The sequence below is a fragment of the Phymastichus coffea genome, unplaced genomic scaffold (assembly GCF_024137745.1).
Source record: "Phymastichus coffea isolate CEN01 unplaced genomic scaffold, Cenicafe_Pcof_1.1 PCOF00085, whole genome shotgun sequence".
Lineage (NCBI taxonomy): Eukaryota > Metazoa > Arthropoda > Insecta > Hymenoptera > Eulophidae > Phymastichus > Phymastichus coffea.
In genome coordinates this window covers 329,901-349,417 of record NW_026706896.1, presented here as the reverse complement: position 1 = coordinate 349,417, position 19,517 = coordinate 329,901, and the positions used below count along the sequence as shown (strand labels likewise).

Sequence of the window (19,517 nt, the reverse complement as noted above, 5' to 3'; positions counted from 1 at the left end):
AAATGATTTAATACTAATCAACTTCTATTGTCGCTTACGAAATCGAGTAATTATTGTTCTTAGCTTACGTGTTCTCACTCCTATAATTTAAAATCTGATCCCGATGAATTCGAGCAAACGACGCACAAAAATCCCGACTAAGACTAATCTAATAGGTAGGTATGCAGCAAAATATATCCATGGGTAACTGTAAAAACTGTAGACTAATGGCAGCCATCTATGCTTCAGTGAAATAAGAAAATAGATATTTCTGACGTGTAGCGTCAAGATATAAAAACACAAATGTTATTATTTTTTTATTTTTTTTTTCATATTATGTTTTTCAAAAGTTTAGATACTAAGGATTCATAGAATAATTTTAGTTTTTAAATTTACGGTCAATTACTTATTTATTTGAGGTAAAAAAAATGGCCGACCATCAATGCCCCTGTTTTATTAAATTACTGCTCTGTGCACTCGTAGTCGAATCTCAATTTAAGATTCCTGGCCGATAACTAATGACTTTACTTTATTATGATACTTCATCTCTAAAATAAAAATAATTAAAGTAATAAATAAAATTTTACAATATTCCATAAAAAACTTTATTTACATATTTCAATAATGTTCATTACATGTATATCGAAAACAAGATGTTATTCTTTATAATTAAACCAATATTCCTCAATTTAAAAAAATTAGTTAATATAGTTATAGCACAGTTACATCTGAATTTTACACAAATTTTGATGTAGGTGTAACCATCTTGAATGAGAATTTTGTCTCTTTATCTTGGTCATGCTAACTAGGAGGCTGTTGAGATGGAGCTATTATTAGAGTAGTTTTTTTCTCTTTCTTTTGTGTTTTGGTCCAACGTGCTTTCTTAGTTATAGTTTTAGACAAAATTGTGTTTTGTTTTTTTTTTACTTTCGGCTTTTTCTTAGTAGTAATAGCAGTAACAGCAGCAATAATTGTAGCTTTCTTAGGTTTTTTAATAGGACGTATTTCATTACTAATTTCGAAAGTTGTCCTAATTTTTATAGGACAAGGTGGTACTGCTACTGAATAATTCCTTTCAAAAACTGCAATAAAGTAACCCTGGCATAGATCAAATTCTGGATTGGTACGTAGGCACTTTTCACCAAAATGATATGTATCAGTATTTCCTATGGTTATCCATTCTTTCCACAACATTTCTTTAACATCAAGGAGAGTGTATGAATTGCAAAGTTCTTTTAAAGCATTTGCTACAACTTTTTCTCCTTCATCAGGAAATATCGAACATGAGGTATAAACAACCCTTTTCACATTTGGAAAATTATGGAGAGCATGTAATAGCATAAGACTTGATTTGTGACGTAAATATCTGGTTTGATTAAGTAATCCTTTGATATCTTTTTTATGATGAATTCCAGAATAAGTGGAAGGGACATCAAGTAAGATATAATTAAGGTCATTCATTCGAATGTCCCAACAGGCATTATTCATAGGCTCTACACATGTAACATTTGTTAACTGCATTAATGAATTAAGTCTATTAAGTCTATTAGGATGATGATCACATGCATAAATAATTCTGAAAATTCACAACAAACAATTTTTATAATTTCAAGAAATCTTAATATAATCTATTAGTTATATTTTATTATATTAGTTATATTATACTTCCATGTTTATCTTACCCTTCATTCTTCATCATATTAGCAATATGATTTGTTGTAGAACCAGGTGCAGCAAACATGTCCAATACACATGATCCTGGTTTAGGATTCAGTAAAAAAGTTGACAAACAACTGCCCTAAAGTTATAAAAAGTACTTAAAATAATTATTATTGAAGTTATTACAATTTTTATTGAAAGTATACCTTATCTTGTATGAAAAATTTTCCTTCTAAGTATCCAGGATGTTCATAAAACGATGTACCAGGAGGGAATACTAAAAGTTCAGATATATGGAAATCCCTAATACATTCATTTTTTTGTAATTGCCTTACATCATTTAAAAAATTTATGTATGTTAACGAACGTGGTAAGAAATTCCAGCCTTCTTTATAAAAAGCATTCATACTACTATCCAGTGAAATTGCTAATGTATTAATTCTCACATATACTGGTAACTTAGCTGTAAATTTAGTAATTTTTAAAAAATATATTTGAAATTTAAGAAACCTGTATGGTAATTTAAAACATCTAATGTTTATTTTGAATTATAATAAACATAAAAATTTAATCAATAAAACATATTTGTGTATTTTAGATTTTGAAAATACTTTCTATTAATTAAAACTTACAGCTATAAGAATCTTCAGCACTGTCGAAAACTGTTGTTGTTTCTATAAATGCTTCTTTAATATCTGCTTCGTAATATTTTAAATATATAGAGTCTAAGGAGTTAAATTTAATGAATAATTTACCCCATAACATTTCGGCTATTGAAACTTTTATTAAAAATGGATCCAAATCTAAATTATCTTCCAAAATTTTTACCCTTTTAATAAGATAATTTATTTCTTGTTCATGGTTTAAAGTTATTCTCAGCAAATCTTCAACCTCTGAGTTCTTCTGAATCATAAATTCTACTTTTATAATCTATACATAAATCACTACTTAAAAAAATTGAATTTGATCTTTAAAAACAAAGAAACAGAAATGGCAAATAAAGAAATCATAATGAATAGATGCAATGAACATATTATACCAATCAATATAGCAAAAAAGTAAGATTTTTCTAGCATTTTATCACATAATTATTAACAATTAACCGATTGTACCTTGATATTTATTGTTTATTGAGAAAAATTCATAATGAAAACTTTAATGATTATAGTACGTGAAATTTAATTATACTAGAATTTGAAGAGTGCGCTTCGTGTGCACTAACATTTTTGTGTTCCATAATTAAGTTAATAAAATTAAACACGATTAATAATTATTGATTGATTGTTTCATTGATACTATGAAATATTTTGACTGAAAGAAATTTTACGTTTATAAAATATTAATATAATAAATTAAAAAAATTTAATAATCATGAATATAGTTCTTTATAAACATAATTTTTAACACTTGTACTCTTTGAATCTGAGACATGGCTACATAAGGCTTTCGTCATTAAAAACATTTCTTCATAGATCTATACTAATTTTGTGACAAGTTTGACCTTGCACTTGATCGTAAAAGCTAATTTGATTGGAAACTATCTCTGTTTGAGAGTAAAAGGAATATCTCTTCACATTATAAAGTTATATAAAAATGATGCATTAATCTATTTTTTAAAAGCGAACACTTCTGGCTTTCTTGCAAGTTTCAGGACTTTTATCTGAGATTAACAGTTGATGCAGAGAAATATATACCTTCTAAATTTTCTGCTTTCTAACAATAATCAGAGTGGAGGAAATAGCATTTTTCATAAAGTGTATTATAGAAAAAATTAATTTTTTTGATACAATATAATATATATACATGCAAATAATTTTAATTAAAAATATTAAAATGATTTTATTTATTTATACTTAAACAAAAACATAAATTAGTATAATTTTAATGAAGCAATTTTTAATTAGATTAGGTTAAATTCAAATAAGAACATTGGCATTACATATGTCAATCAGATAACATTTATCTTAGCTTCACAACATCTGGTAATTGTGACTTTTTTATAAGGGAATATAAAATTTACCACGGCTTGATTGCTTTGATAACAAATAAAAAAAATTAACAAGACGGTCTCAGTACTTTTAGAGATAATTATTTAATATAAAAGATAAACGACGAACGTCGGACTCCTATTATTACTACATATCTTCTTTTCCTTTATCGACATCTTCATTCCTTATCATTTGCTTATTTTCACGCGAACAGATTTTATACGACATTAAACTTTTAATTATTTGAAATTGTTTTAAAACTCATGCTCTCTCGTTACTGCGTTTTATTTTTGACTTGATTTTATTTTCTGTAAAAAAACTCTTATTTTTAATAAAATGGTACTTCTTTATTCCTCTATGCTTAACCTTAATAAAATCAATAAATGTGATTTCCACATTTATCAAAAATTAAATAAGTCTAACGGTTGTGCAACAGGACAATTTGCAACTACGTGAAAAAAAATTTAATTATCAATGCTATAATTTAAAAACTAATTATTTGATTGGGCCTATATTTTGTATACATAATGTCAAGAATAAAATGTACAAAATCTCGCAGTTATAGATTCACCATTACACTGTATGAAGATACAAATGTTAAAAAATCTATTTTTAACAAATTTATACTTTCTTTAATTTTAATTGTAATTATTGTTTGATAGAAACTTCAGATAAGCAATAGTTTATTTCAAAGGTCTTTGAATCTTCTATGATTTTGTTTACTGTAGTTACACATTGTTCCAGTGGTTTTTAATTTCTAAAAGAAAACACATTTTTTGCAATTTTTAAATGACATGTAATCATGAACCAATAAAAATTGTTATTGGAAACCTACGTTTTCATCTACTGGCAACAATAAAAGTTAAGTTACAATTGATTACCTCTTAACAATTATGCACCAAAATTTGCTATTGATTGATCTGAGATTTGCATTCTTAAACAGTCTATAAGGTACATAAATTTTCAATCAAATTATCAGATTCCAAAAATAATTTAATTTACCTCTTTTAATGGCTCTATCAAAGCCACTTTATCAATTGCTTCATGAAGATTCAATTGATAATTTTTCATGTACTTTAAAGCTAAGCTAGCAGCTTTGTAATTCAGAGGAATTTCTTTTCCTTTTATTTGTAATAATTTTATACTATGATCCATATACTTCATTCCTAAAGAAAAAAAATGTTATTTATGTATTATTGTAAGATGGAGGAATTTTCATCAGCACTTAATATTCCTTTACTCTTTTTATAAAGATCCTCAGCATTGAGTACTCTTAATGATAATTTATTATCTATTCTTGAACCTTGCATTTTGAATAAATTTCAAATTTTTACATGTAATAAAACTTTAAGTTATAGTCATTCTATTTCCATTCATCACATTACAAAATTGTGAAATTTATGCCACTAGTTTAAGTATTCTCTACACTTTTATTTCCAAGATAGTTTGTAATTATTATTTTACCACTACCATTTCTTTTCAATAACTAATATCAACTCACTAATTTCTTTCAAATTATTTGTTACTCATCGGAAAAATAAAAAATTAAATTATACATCAGTAGAGGTTAGAAAAATAATGTCTATTTAAAATATTTATGAAATTAAATTATAAATAATTAGACTTTTAAAATAACTGTCACATGAATGAATTAAGTTTTACTATTCTAAATAAAGCATAAACATAATTAAAAGTTCTGAAATATAATAATTATCTTGTCAACTTTACAGGAGTCGTAGTACAAGTATATACACTGTATTTTAGCGATAGCAGACAGACCATGGAGAATGTATACTTACAGTAGCGTTGCCGCTACAAAATTTTTTCTCAGGGTCTCTAGAAATTACCCTATTTAACATAATGCAATAATTTGTAGGGACCCTGAGAAAAATTTTTCCAGCATTAACTATGGTACTCTCCATATAAAGCAGGTACTAAGCTCACTCATTGACTGAGTGTGCGTGGTGGTGATGATATTTTAAATGAGTTTTACATATTTATATGTATATATAGAATAGAAATTTTATTTTATGTAATGTAATGTATAATCTAATAATGCAATAAAACAGATGAAAAAAACATTAATGTAACTAATATCATGATAGAATGATTCAAAAATATATGTAGTCTGGCAAAACTTTCAGACATATTTTTTTAATTTAAAAATACACATAAAATGTTAATATGCAGTCTTTTACGTCCAAAATTTATTGACCAATAGCTAAGAGAGATAATAAAGATAAATTCAAAAAAAGCTTTATCACAGATTAGAAATTATACCAGGTCATCGTCTACAAATATACAATTAAAAAAATTTAATTACAATTTCAATATTAAATATTGTTCTAGTAGACAAAGGTTGAAAAATTTCAATGTTCAGAAACTTAAAAAAAACTCTTGTCTTCAATGATTTTATTGCCATAGAAAAATTGTATGATTACCTTACTTTGGATGTTTGATATGAGTAATTGAATTTTACTTTTTACAATAAAACTATGTATGTATACAATGGAAAAAAGTACATAATTTTGAAAGACATACTTGACAATGCAAAGTAATATTACACAGATGTAATTGATGTAACAATTAAAAAATTATGGATATAATTGACTATGTGTTGTCTCATGTAAAAAATCATCATAATCATTGTATCGGGAATAACTTGTTGAACTAGAAGCTCGAGGCTTAGGGGCTTTAATTTTTGCTGTAGAGTATTTATCATTCTTATCATTTTTTAAATGCTTGTTGTAAGGTTTATAATGTTGTGGCTTATAATCCTTTATATCGTGATTAGGAAAACTCTTTTTAGATCCATTATCTTTATGTCTATTTTTTTCTGTAAAATCTTCATCATCCTCATTGTCTATATCATGATCACTTTCATCTTCCTCATCTTCATAAAAAAGTTCTTCTTTCCTGTTTACATACCGTGGTATCGGTACTTCCGGATTTCTTTCAAACACAGCAATAAAGTAACCTTCACATAGATCAACTTTTGGTTTTATATGCAAATTTTTGCTACGCCGTGGATGGTGTGTTGAATCTCCACCGTTACCCCACTGATTCCACAACATTTCTTTAGTGTCTAAAAGAGAATACGCCCCGCGAATTTCTCGTAATGCATCATCTATAACGTTATCTGTTTCTTCAGGAAACTTTGAGCATGAGGTGTAAACAACTCTTTTAACACCCTTAAAATTCTGAAGTGCATATCTAAGGATCATGCTTGCTACTTTAAACGAGCGCTCCAATTTTTTCTCAAGATAGACTTTTCTTTCTCTTTTATAAAAAATACCTGAATATGTAGAAGGTACATCAACTAAAATATAATTTATACCATTTTGATTGATCTTCATACAGTCGTCGTAAATTGTTTCGACACATGTAACTTTTGTTGATTCAACCAGTTTACAAAGAGCATTGTATCGATCAGGATGATTATCACACGCAAAAATTATCCTGAAATAAAATGTTGCATTTTATTTTTATTGCATTATTATCAAATAAGCTTTAAAATATATATTACCCTTCATTGTTGATTATATTGGCTAGATGATTAGTTTTTAAGCCAGGAGCAGCACACATATCTAATATACGTGATCCTGGTTTTGGATTTAGTAAAAAACTTGATAAACAACTTCCCTATAAAAAGAATTAAATAATTAATGATTATTTTAGGTAGTTTACTTTTGTTAATTTTCATAAAGCATTAAAATATTTTCATACTTTATCTTGTATAAAAAATTTTCCCGATATATAACCGGGATGACTGTAAAATAATGTATCAGAAGGGAATACTAAAAGTTCTGATATGTGAAAATCTCTAACAAAATTATTATCTTTTAAATTAGATACAATTTTCATGTAATCAGCATGAGTTTTGCACTTGGGCAAAAGTTTCCAGCCATCATTGAGAAAAGCATTAATACCATCTTGAAGTTGAATTGCAAGAGTATTTATTCGAACATAAACTGGTAAAATCGCTGTTGGAAAATGACCAATTTGCTGAATTACTTATATCACAATATTAACATTAAATTTTAATAAAAAGTGATTTTATTAAGTTAACGTACGGACAGTAGAGTCTTCTAATTTGTTAAAAGTTTTAGCTGCTTCAGTAAATGATTCTAGTAGATCTGCTTCATAATACAATATTCTTGTGCATGAGTTGGGTGACAAGTATTGTTTAACCCATAGTAATTCAGTTACTAAAACTTTTAGTACATATTTATTAATGTGATTAAGATGATCTACAATATCGAATTTATCCAAAAGGTATTCTATTTCATCCATATGATATACAGCTGTTTCTAGTAAATGTGTTAATGGCTCTGGAAACTAATATAGTAATTTATTAATTATATTGAATAATTAAAAATTTGAGACTATGTAATAAATTGTAAAATGTTAAGTAACAACATCATTATAACTCTAATGGAAAATTTTCTTTTACTAATGATCCATTTATTATTAATAAAGAATAATAAATAATAAAACTCAATCTTTCTTAAATAACAATCATAAAGGTAATATACTTGCCTTTAGTTTTAAATGATGTTGAGCTTTCAATATACTAACATGCTTCTCCTCAGCATACTGTAAAACTCGACTGGCATATTTATATTTTTTTGAAATTAGCTTCAACCATTTTGCTATTGCAATATTACTCATATATTGCTTCCCTATTAAAATAAAGATATTCATAGGAGAAATGTAATATAACAAAATAACTGTAGAATGGTGTGAAAATACTTACTTTGATAAATAAGTTTATGTTTTTGAATTATCTTAACAGATGAAGCTTTATTACGAGATGTACATAGATCTGCCATAGTAATAAAAAATTAGTACTTTCTTTGTATGAAACAAAATAAACTCTTGAAACAATACTGCTCCTGATCAACCTGAAAAACATTTACCTTTATAAAAAGTCACATTATTAGATTATTATAGAAATCAAAAGTTTTTGAACATTTTTAACTTTATAACCATGAATTTTGTATATAGTATTTAATACCTACAGTTGGAATACAGAAAAAATGATGACGTTTCAACTAAAAACAGTAACTTTGTATTTCTCATGTTTTATATGATAACGAAAACTCAGTATTTCTAATTTATAAAAATATAACCAAAATTGAATAAGCATTTGATGTTTCATGAATATTTATTATTATAACGTACCTACATCAACTTATAAATTGAGGTGTAAAGTCATAAAATGCATAATTTACTACAAAACATTTTGAAACTTTATTATTTTAATTAAATTTACTGATGTTTCACTTATTATAAGTTGTTTCTTATTCATCAATTGTTTTGCGGCTCCTCCACCAGTATAGATATTAAACTATACTGTACTATATATCGTATGTTCATATTCCGTCATTCCTAACCCATAGAAGTAAGAAAATGCTTCGATGGAAACAGCGTACAGTCTCCATATCCATATGGGTATAATACAAATATCTAATAAGATTTGATATTGTGGAATTGAACTAATATTTCAGTAATCATCAGTCATCACGTGCAAAATGAACTAATTTGAGAAAAGAATGATGATTATCCAAGTCTACTTATAAATATGAAGAGTAAAATTCATTTTTTAAATCCATCTGATAATATTAAAAAAAATTGAATAAAAATATTTAAATAATTACGTATATACATTAACTAAAGATAACTGATAAAGTCATTATTTATTTCAAGGTTTGTGAACAAAAATATGTCTTCAAAATTTATACATTCTATAAAAGTGCCGCGGCTTTACAAAGAATCATCAAAGATTGTAAAAAAAGTTTTATTGGATGGTGCCAGTTTTAAAACTTTAGTTTTCCAAAATAGTCATCCTGTAAGTTTGTTTATATATTATAGGTTATTATGTATTTAGAATTTCTTCTAATTAAATATTGTGCAACATCTCAGAATGTCCAAGGGATCTATGCATTGGTGTCAGAGACTTTGCATCATTCAAAAGAATTAGAAAATATAATAGATAAGACTAAAATTTTAATTGAAAATCCACGTTTTGACCCATGGTTGGCAAGAGTGTTGATAACAGAACTGTTGTGGGGAAAGAAAGATTTCAGATCGGAGGCTAAACCTATATTAACTGTTTTCAGTTACAAAGAAAAATTACAGCAGGCTGTATTGCAAAATCCTAATGCCGATGTAGATCCCTGTGACAATAAAAAAGGTAAATTTAAACATTTTTAACATGATTTTTTATTTTCAGATCTAGCTTACATTGACTTCGATGGTCTTGATCATTCGCAATAACAGAATACAATCTAGGCGACATTCAAAAATAAAAAAAATCTTATCTTATTTTGTGCCTAAGAGTAGAATTCAGAAGTCAGTTTTTAAAAAAGAAAAAGAAGAAACTTATATAATGTCTAACTTAACAAAAGTATTGGGAACCTTTTTTCTGTATAGTATAGCTATGTTTACACTGCCATTTATAGCTTTCTTTGGAGTTCGTCATATTATGATAACTGAATTCCATACAGACAGATTTGTTACAAATTGCTTATCTGTGTTTGCTGCTGTGGTTGTAGTAAACATTATTATTGGGGTCTATGCCTACCAAGCTTTGTGTGAACCTGATTCATCCAAGGAATTACCAAAGCATGATGAAGATTCAGATTCTATTGATACAAAAAAAGAAGATTAAATTTTGCTTATACTAAATTAATTAACAGTGTCTAGATAATTTGTAAATGTACCATTTACATATATATATATATATATATATATATATATATATATATATATATAATCTTAATTACTTTATTTTTAATTGATAAATTTTGATTTTTTGTGGAGTGACTGAAATGATTATTGTAAACTTTATTTTTGTCTGATTGTGCAGTAAAACTACCACGGTACGTTCGAATCAACACATTACTAACAAGTATTGATGATGCTCTTGAGGCATTTTATTATGATGGATGGAATCTTTTACCTCGCTGTGATACTTATTCATCTCATCTGAAAGCAATTTCAAATATAGGTTGTATAGATTTTATACAAGATTTTCATATGTCAGAAGTGTTTGTATTTCCACCTGGTACACAGTTTTATAATCACCCTGGTTACATCAATGGAAAATTATTACTACAAGATAAAGTAAGAACAAGTATTTTAAAAATTGATTGATTACTTAACATTTTTTAATTTTTTAAAAATAAATTATTTATTCTGATAGGCTAGTTGTCTCTCTGCATTTTTGTTGAATCCAGAACCTGATTCTGAAATTTTAGATATGTGTGCTGCTCCTGGAATGAAAACTACCCATCTTGCAGCTATTATAAATAACTCAGGGTGAGTAAATTTTTCTTGTTTAAAATGATTTACATTACAAAGTTGACTGATATGTTTTGAATTCACTATTTTTAGGAAAATATATGCAGTTGAAATGAGTGGAAATAGATATAAAACTTTATGTGATTTTGTTAGCCACACTAATGCAAAGTGTGTAGAAACTATACAAGCCGATGCTCTAACAATATCGCCAGAGCAATATCTAAATATAAAATATATCTTAGTTGATCCCAGTTGTTCAGGTTCTGGAATGAGTAGAATTGAAATAAGAAAACCAAGTCAAGCAAACTTAAGTGAACGATTGAGAAAGTTACAGTCATTACAATCAATGATGCTTTGTTATGCTCTACTTCGTTTTCCCAATGTTAAAAAGGTTGTATACAGTACATGTTCCATTTATCCAGAAGAAAATGAATGTGTCGTTGACGAAGCTCTGAAAAAGGTCGGCGATGCCTTCACTTTGGTCAATTTAAAAAAAAAGATGAAAAATGAATGGCATAATTTTGGCTCATCTGGTTACAACTTTAAAGGTGAAAAATGTCTTTATGCTGTACCCCAAAAAGATCTATGTAGCGGATTTTTTGTAGCAGTCTTTAAAAGGAAATCGCAAAAACAAAATCCTGATGAAGTCAAAGAAAATTACGATTTCCAAATTGTTGAAGTACAAAATAGTAGAGATAAATCAGAGGAGTCTTATGTAACAGAAGAAAGTCAGAGTTATTGTAGAAAAAAGGCAAAAAAACGTAAGTTATGTACCGAAGACTATCGAGATGCAAATGACGAGGAGAAAAATAATGAAAACAGCAATATTAAATCAGAAAAAGTAAAAAAAAAAAAGAACAAACGCAATGCACAAGAATGAGAGGAGCGGTGATATAAAATTTCAAGGAAAATTATTCATCATTCCTAAAAAAATGTACGATCTTGCGATGATGTGTAAACTATGTTATAGCGTCAACATATTTTAATATGACGTCCGGCCTAGCAAGAGACCGAAAGAAATGTGTACATTGTGAAATTTTTCTAGCACAATAATTTTGTAATGGTACACAAGGTCACTACCAATTTCCGCGAGTAGCGAGAAAATTTACGATCTTTTTTTCTTTGCTTCTAAATTTGCGATAATCAAAGGCTGATATGAAACTTCTAAATATTTCTCTTTAGAAAAAATGTATAGAAGTCGTTCCAAAGCATTTAAATAAAATGATCCTCGGAGTTCTAATTTTTAAAATAATGAACATAATTTGTGGCAAATAATTGCAATCGCAATCTTAATTGACTATTAGTCAAATTCTAACTCTATAGCTGAACCATATTATTCGTACAAATATATTATACACAATTATTAATATTTTGAAAAAGTTTAAGGTAGCTCCACCAGGACGGGTTGTATTACAGTTGTATTGTATAGTATTATAGTTTTTGGAAAAAATCTGTCATTTATTATAAAATTATTAGAGGAAATGTAAACACGCAATTCTACCCTCGTATGTCACCGATATATACCCCTATTTATTTTTACGGAATCTGATAGCTCATGTAAAATACTATTTATACAAAAATTTTGATTCGATTCTGTTGTAAAATAAAACTTAATGGAGTTACCTTGAATGAAATAGAAGATGAGCGCTCTTATATAAATAAATAAAGTTCATTAAAATTGAAGTAAACTGCATACACATGAGTTTTAATAGTTTGCAAAGTATAATTACATTTATTTTCTTTTTAAATTACAATTTTTTATAGGTAGCTGTCTTATTTATATCAATAGCTCAAAACTATATTTGTTATTTTTAAGAATAAACCTTCTATCAATTTAAAATCAGAGTAAAGAACAGTGTTATGTTTTTTATATTTTCAAAACAGTAATAGTTGTATACATACTATAAGGAGCATATAAAATATAATAAACCTAAAGCTACTGAAATCGTTAATGAATAAACAAGTAGAGAATTAATTTTATTTATAGTTATTTTCTTTTTGGATTGTAATTTTTACGAATTGATTCACTTTTGTAGTACCATTGTATCTTCAGAACTTTTTACAGCATAAATAAAAGCAAGTAGCTAATCTTTGATTAAATACCAATTTAGATATATTTCGAAAAAAAAATCATCTGTGAACTTCATAAACCAAACGTTTTTTACTTTAGTTTGTATTTTTTTATTAACTGAATAAACAATTCAGATAAACCATAATTTTTTTTAATTGTAGGTATGATAGGTTTTTAATTTCTAAATATTACAATATTTTCTGTTTTTGTAATGAATTGGAATTTTTTACTGTTCATAACGTCAATTACAAAAAATTGCATATTTTTCAGCAATTTTCAAGATATTTAAATATATTTTAGTCACATTGACATCTCTATATTCGAAAGATTCCGCCGTAATTAAATTGAATGATGTGAATAACGCAGTTGAGTGGAAATAAAATTTTCGGGTACTACCACCTATGGCTGATGAGTCACGGCGCATATCACATATTCTTCTCGAATTACTCTAGATTCCGTCATATTTATTGCTTACTATAGTTGACTAAGCTAACGGCATCTGATGAAACTAATTAGCATTAAGTCTTAATCAATTGACGTTTAGCTGGGGCCTTGTTCTGTTCGTCACGAGGAGAAAGTCAATATTGTCATTGGAGTAACTAATCAATGTTAGTTTTGTGACGGACACGTCACACGATCGACGTATGTATGTATACAATGTACTGCGCAACGTCCAAGTGCGCATGACCATCATCACAATAAGGCCCCTGGTAAATGGAATGTCAATAAATTTCGTATCCTAATTCTTCTGGAAAACACTGATGACAATGCACTGTTCAATAACCAAAATTTATTAAAATTCCATAATTAATATCTGATGCTAATTAGTTTGATTTGACGCTGTCAGCTTAGTCAGCTGTGATAAACAATAAGAACGATGATAATTGGGATTATTCGGGAAGGATGTGCGCCGTTTCGGTGTTTTACCGTAAAAAAGGTTTATTAAAAACAATTAAATGGTATTTAAAACCGCATTAAATGGTATTACTAAATTCACTTCCACACGATTTCTGAATGCCATTTAATTATTTTTAAAATTTTTTTAATGAACCTTTTTTAGGAGGTTTAGAAGTCATAACCCAAAACATTTTTTATTTTTAATTACTTAAATCATAGATTTATCTCCGATTTTATTTTAGGTGCCGTTAGTCAATCTCACGAACTAACGATTAGTCTGAATTATTTTTTTAAGCAAATTTTTTTCGATATTATCTGATATTGGGCTACATTCCAACTTCAACACTGTAGCATCCAAGATATATTTAATTTTTTTCAGAAACATTTTCGAGGACGAACTAACAAATGGTTGCGAAGAAAGTTATTGCTTTTTTGATGAACTATCTAATAATATAATTAGTTTATTGATTATCTTGAAAAAGCTAATTTTGGGTGCTATTTTTTAAGACCTAGATTTAGACCATAAGGCGTGGTCTCCAAGCTTTATGCTCATAAAGCAGTTACAAAAGAAAGTTAGAAGCTGAGTTAGAAGCTTGCTGCGTTCCATATACTAGTTTGTTGTTACTTTCATTACAAAGCTATATGTCAAATAAAAAAATGAATACATTAGCAGTTACGAAGTATAATTTTTATTATACTCATTATCCAACATTTGCCAGTGGTTTAAAAATCGATTTAAAACAACAGACGATCCGAGAACCAGCAGAAAATTTTGATTTGGAATTAACCTCCAAAGTAGATACTTCAAAGATCGCATTTTATTCTGATTGCAAAGCAATCACAACATACAATTATTATCTTACATTAAAATTTTATAATTATTTGCACGACTTTTGCAATAAATACTGTTACGAGGTAATTGTGAAAGCATTGATCTTTGTTGATGGACATCGTGAAGAACAAACGTTATTTTGGATAGCAAAGAATAGAATAAGTGATAAAATACAGTTTAAAGGAACTTATGTGTTGAATTTATCAACTGTAAATAATTATAATTTGTATATACGCAGATACAAAGGTGCAGAACCCATACAAAATGCGATCACGCTAGAAGATAGTGTAGGCTCTATGCTTTTGAATACAGGTGCTTACAGCGACATTGTATTAAAAGTAGGGGATACAATATTACACGCACACAAAATGGTGTTGTCCCAAAAGTCTGAAGTATTTAAAAGAATGTTTGCACATCAAATGACTGAATCGGAAAATGGCGTCGTTAAAATCGATAACTTAGATGTGGAAGTTGTTGAAGAAATGTTATCATATATTTATACTGGAAGAGCTGACAACGTTGCCGAAATGCCACAGAAACTTTTTGAAGCCGCTCATAGGTATGAGTTAAGCGAGCTGCAGGATCTGTGCGAAGAGTATATTTTATTCAGCTTCAATGATCAAAATGTGATGGAAATTCTTGAAATAGCAAACCTTTATGATTTGACAGCTTTACGCACAGGAATCATAACCTTTGTAGAAAAAGGCGAGAAGAAATTAATTCTAGATCCGGATTTTCAAAACTTTCTGTGCAGAAGTTTAAAAATTAATAACGCCGTAGAAACACTTTTGCTCATCCATCGGTATAAAGAGATACTGAAAGATATCGAGAAAGAAACATTTAAATTTATCAAAGAACATGATGAACAGATGATGAAGAGAGTGGAATTTATAAAACTTTTTGAGTCGCACCCAAATTTGATTAAACAAATTTTTATTTATATTTACGAGATAAAAACCTTATCAAAATTATCCAAGAGTTCATCCAACGGTTCATCCTCCAGCAATTCATTCGATTAGATTTTTTATGTAAGAGATTTATGTTTTTATGTTTTTTTTTATATGTAATTGAATGTTTGAATAATTGTAATCATTAGAACTAATTCGACATCAGGATTTAAACAAAAATGATAAAGTTTGTAATCTGATAATCCTGTAATTAACTGTGTGCAAAGGAATATTGTATAGTTTTTTACGCAAATGAAAGATATTGTTTATGTATTTTGTACGTTTAATTTAATAAAAAATTTCTGAAAACTGATCCGTCTAGTTACTTATATAAAAAGTACGAAACACACTTATAATTACAATTAAATGAAGCGCCGTTTAAATGCTAGGGCCCTGGTATACATCGATGCACTTTTTTAAATATAAAATCAATTGAGAAAATGTATCGGGTTAGCTTACTTTACCTCCGTAATTGTAGATGGTAAAACAAAGTTAGTTTGGTTTTAAAAAAACAATGTTAGAGTTTGAATTCGGTTATGAGGCAATATCTTCAGAAGACGGTCCGTATAATTGATTAGTTGCACTTAACGTATGAACATTTATCATATTTATAGTTGTTTCAAAATTTAGCAATCGATAATAAAAATAAGTATTAATTACTGTATCGATGATAAGTTTACTATATAAGTGCGTAAAATCCAGTAATAAGCCATCTAGCGGTAGCCAATAAAAATAAAATGGACTATGTAATTCAAATGAATAGTTCATTTCAAAGCTACTAAATGGCCTCTTGCTAGGTTTCACACAGTCACCTAGCAAACTTGTCACTTTTACAATACTATTAATACCGATCTGTTTATGCAAGTATTATTACACTAGTTTATAGCCACATAACTGATAAGAGTGCTTTTCCAATAGCCACAAAAATTGCACGCGATAAGCAATTTCTAGTAATTTTTTTGCTACTGCCAACTTTGAATTATAGGAAATATATAATTATTAATGTATTCGTGTGGCGGGAACTATGAATATGTAACATAACCTTAAAATAACTAGGAATATATATACATACAATATGTATACATATACATAAATTATATAAGTTCAAGTATTGGATTGGAATATTGCTTAAAGCTGGATTGTAATATTGATCAAAGATAAATAGTTTAATAAATTTTAACACAAGTAAAAAGAGCAAGCTTTTTGAATAGAACTATGAATTGCTTATGAATTTGATGAAAATAAATTATTTTGTGTATCTTCGAACAATATGGAGTATATACAAGGTGTCCCATTTTAACTTGCCCAGTGGGATATTTCAAAACTCGGCAAGGTAATCGAAAAATGTTTCAAACGAAAGTTGTATGGTTCGGAGGGGGTCGACTTATAATAACCTCAAACTTGACCTTGAACTTGATTTTCAAGGTCATTTTAAGGTCAACTGTGTTTTTTTAAATGAAAATCCCTATTTTTATCCCGGATTCGGATAGAGCGGAATAATTTTACGTTCAAATCATATAAAATGTGTGGGTCCAAATGATCCCCACCCCACCCCCAAAGTCATTTCGAAGTCAATCTTAGTTTTTAAATGGGACCCCTCATTTTTCGTCGCAGGTTTGAATTCTACGTAAAATTGTACGTTTAGATGATGGGATATTTATGGGGTCCGAATAACTCCCCACCCCACCCTCAACGTCATGAATTCAAACCTGCGACGAAAAATGAGGATTCCCATTCAAAAATCAAGGTTAACCTTGCAATGAAAGAAAAAACCGTGCAAAGGATGTCCCATTTGCCATATTGTGTGTATATGTGTGTATTTGAGCGCGCGCGCGTGTGTGTATGTGTGTGTGTGTACTACGTAGATTGTCATGGGAGACCTTAATGCAATAAAAAAATAGTCAAATTCATTTTAATTTGATGGTTTTTAACTCACGACGGGTCATGTTTTGTCTCTTTTTTTGTTAATTGTTACGGTTATTTTCTCTTCGTCAACAAATTTACCCGCCAATTCATGTTTTTTTTGTAGTACTGTTTTAGCAAAAACCTTAGAAATTTAGAAACAGATTTCCTTTTTGCCAATTCTCGGTTCTTCTGTATTCTTTGCCTAGTCCAATATATACACTTAGATGAATTTATACTAAATATTTAATAACTAGACATTATCAAATAAATTGTGATGATTGGATTATATAATTTATATATTTACCAAAGTATAATTTATATCGTTACCAGAGTTCCTCTACTCTTTTCAGTTCTGCAGCCAATTCAATGACGGACCGTCCGAGGCTACGTCATCACCTTCAACCAAATCTATTGGTTCTTCGATTTCTAAGTAAAAAAAAATTATTAGTAGGTGAGAGTGGGACAATGCGGCCCACCGACATTTATCATTATTTATATTGAAGTGAAGAAAAAGTTTGTTCTGGCAAAAACAATAAAAATCTAATTGTCTTAGCAACGATAGACTGCAATCCGTTCAAGAATAAAAGAACATACATACGTACAGTTTTATTATTAACAGTCAGTAAGAGCTATTGAATGCTTATCCATCATCATCAATACGTGTGTATTTGATGAAATGTTTAAGATTTTAACATCTCGCCTGCAAAAAAATATTCACCCCGTGATTAAAAATATAAGAATTCAATTACATGTAAATGCTGCTAAATACAATATTGTTTACACAGAATATTGTTCTAAAACTTAATCTATCAACTTAAACATATTATTTAAACTACATTGAACATATGGGTGATTCTTGGCAATTTCGATGGGTCTACAACATTTAGGTTATAGATAGAATAAATTGTATTCAGCTGTTAACAAATTTTATAAGCCTCGCTACGAAATAAAAAAAAAATGTTGACTAGACGTGTAAGAAATTTGAAATGTGACTCTGCAGTCGCCTTGACTTGTGCGCCAGGGGGCCTATTCTGAAAAAAAATTTTGTGGTAAATCAGTTTGTCACTTCAGTTTACCACAGAATTAATCACTTTAGATGTGATAAATGCTTATGACATGTGCTAAAATTTTTTTTCAGAATAGGCCCCGTGCTAACATTTTTTTTCAGAATAGGCCCCCAGAGTCAGTTCCTCCGTTCGCAGCCTACCTTCCCTTTCCCCTGCATTACTATATTCTTCTGACATCATGGAGACTATATAGTCTCCATGCCTGACATCAATGTAATTGAAAATGTTTAGGCAGAGATGGTAAGCGAATGAAGACCTGAAGCAGCGATGAATATAGGGATCAATTAGAGCAACCGGTTAATCAGTCTTGACAAGTAGTAATTAAAACGCCAGATTACATTAGAAATTTAATAAAATCCATGCCAAGAAGACTTATAGATATTGTTAATGCAGTTGAATTTCCAATAAATTATCATTTTTACTTTTCCTAAATTATTGTTCTTTAATTATTGTTTAAAATTTTATTTCTGTTTACTATAATTGTTTGAGTTATATTTACTCAAACTTTATTATTATTCTTTTATTATTCTTTATTATTCTTAAGTAATTACTAATTATAATAAATTTATAAACTAATACTCAATGAATTACTAATTTTACTGTTCTTGTGATTTGTTGAATTGTTGAAAATAAATGATAATAAATAGATGATAAGGAATTTTTTAAATTTATTACTTGACATAATGTCGACTTTATGATGGTTTGTAATAAATTAATATTCTCTATAATCTTTAGCTATATTTTGTATTAATTATACTTACTTATACTTGATTGATAATAATCAAAAATTTATGTTTTTGAACAATATTAATATCTGATACTCGCTCCAATATTGTTCGACCATGGATAAAAAAATACGTAGACTAG

General features: G+C 28.2%; 4 protein-coding genes across 13 annotated transcripts; 2 read left to right on the top strand and 2 right to left on the bottom strand.

Annotated features, from left to right (window-relative positions):
* Window positions 1-55: 55 nt before the first annotated feature.
* Window positions 56-13,129, top strand: LOC131668906 (28S rRNA (cytosine-C(5))-methyltransferase-like). 3 transcript variants are annotated; one of them, XM_058943387.1, is made up of 7 exons: window positions 9,100-9,217; window positions 9,336-9,477; window positions 9,552-9,822; window positions 10,498-10,754; window positions 10,834-10,949; window positions 11,025-11,391; window positions 11,480-11,679. In XM_058943387.1, the coding sequence occupies exons 2-7, from the start codon at window positions 9,352-9,354 to the stop codon at window positions 11,534-11,536; spliced, it is 1,194 nt and encodes a 397-aa protein (XP_058799370.1). In that variant the 5' UTR covers window positions 9,100-9,217; window positions 9,336-9,351; the 3' UTR covers window positions 11,537-11,679. The 3 variants fall into 3 exon arrangements, with proteins under 3 accessions (XP_058799369.1, XP_058799370.1, XP_058799368.1); XM_058943386.1 differs by lacking the exon at window positions 9,100-9,217 and adding an exon at window positions 56-155 and having other exon boundaries at window positions 11,025-13,129; XM_058943385.1 differs by having other exon boundaries at window positions 11,025-13,129.
* LOC131668903 (28S rRNA (cytosine-C(5))-methyltransferase-like) lies at window positions 605-5,560 on the bottom strand. Of its 6 annotated transcripts, none has more exons than XM_058943378.1 (7): window positions 5,426-5,547; window positions 4,867-5,322; window positions 4,629-4,792; window positions 2,271-2,568; window positions 1,845-2,101; window positions 1,662-1,777; window positions 605-1,555 (listed from the first exon to the last, which is right to left on the bottom strand). In XM_058943378.1, the coding sequence occupies exons 2-7, from the start codon at window positions 4,934-4,936 to the stop codon at window positions 781-783; spliced, it is 1,680 nt and encodes a 559-aa protein (XP_058799361.1). In that variant the 5' UTR covers window positions 4,937-5,322; window positions 5,426-5,547; the 3' UTR covers window positions 605-780. The 6 variants fall into 6 exon arrangements, with proteins under 6 accessions (XP_058799361.1, XP_058799365.1, XP_058799364.1 ...); XM_058943382.1 differs by lacking the exon at window positions 5,426-5,547 and having other exon boundaries at window positions 1,845-1,915; window positions 2,006-2,101; window positions 4,867-5,395; XM_058943381.1 differs by lacking the exon at window positions 4,867-5,322 and having other exon boundaries at window positions 5,426-5,560.
* LOC131668901 (28S rRNA (cytosine-C(5))-methyltransferase-like) lies at window positions 6,034-9,016 on the bottom strand. 3 transcript variants are annotated; one of them, XM_058943374.1, is made up of 7 exons: window positions 8,811-9,016; window positions 8,383-8,530; window positions 8,166-8,308; window positions 7,700-7,964; window positions 7,353-7,609; window positions 7,153-7,268; window positions 6,034-7,085 (listed from the first exon to the last, which is right to left on the bottom strand). In XM_058943374.1, the coding sequence occupies exons 2-7, from the start codon at window positions 8,456-8,458 to the stop codon at window positions 6,221-6,223; spliced, it is 1,722 nt and encodes a 573-aa protein (XP_058799357.1). In that variant the 5' UTR covers window positions 8,459-8,530; window positions 8,811-9,016; the 3' UTR covers window positions 6,034-6,220. The 3 variants fall into 3 exon arrangements, with proteins under 3 accessions (XP_058799357.1, XP_058799358.1, XP_058799359.1); XM_058943375.1 differs by having other exon boundaries at window positions 8,815-9,016; XM_058943376.1 differs by having other exon boundaries at window positions 8,383-8,451; window positions 8,815-9,016.
* Window positions 13,130-13,294: 165 nt separating the features above from the next.
* On the top strand, window positions 13,295-15,916 carry LOC131668907 (kelch-like protein 24a). Its single transcript, XM_058943389.1, has one exon. It carries the CDS (start codon window positions 14,542-14,544, stop codon window positions 15,748-15,750), a length of 1,209 nt encoding a protein of 402 aa, XP_058799372.1. The 5' UTR covers window positions 13,295-14,541; the 3' UTR covers window positions 15,751-15,916.
* The last annotated feature ends 3,601 nt before the right edge of the window (window positions 15,917-19,517 follow it).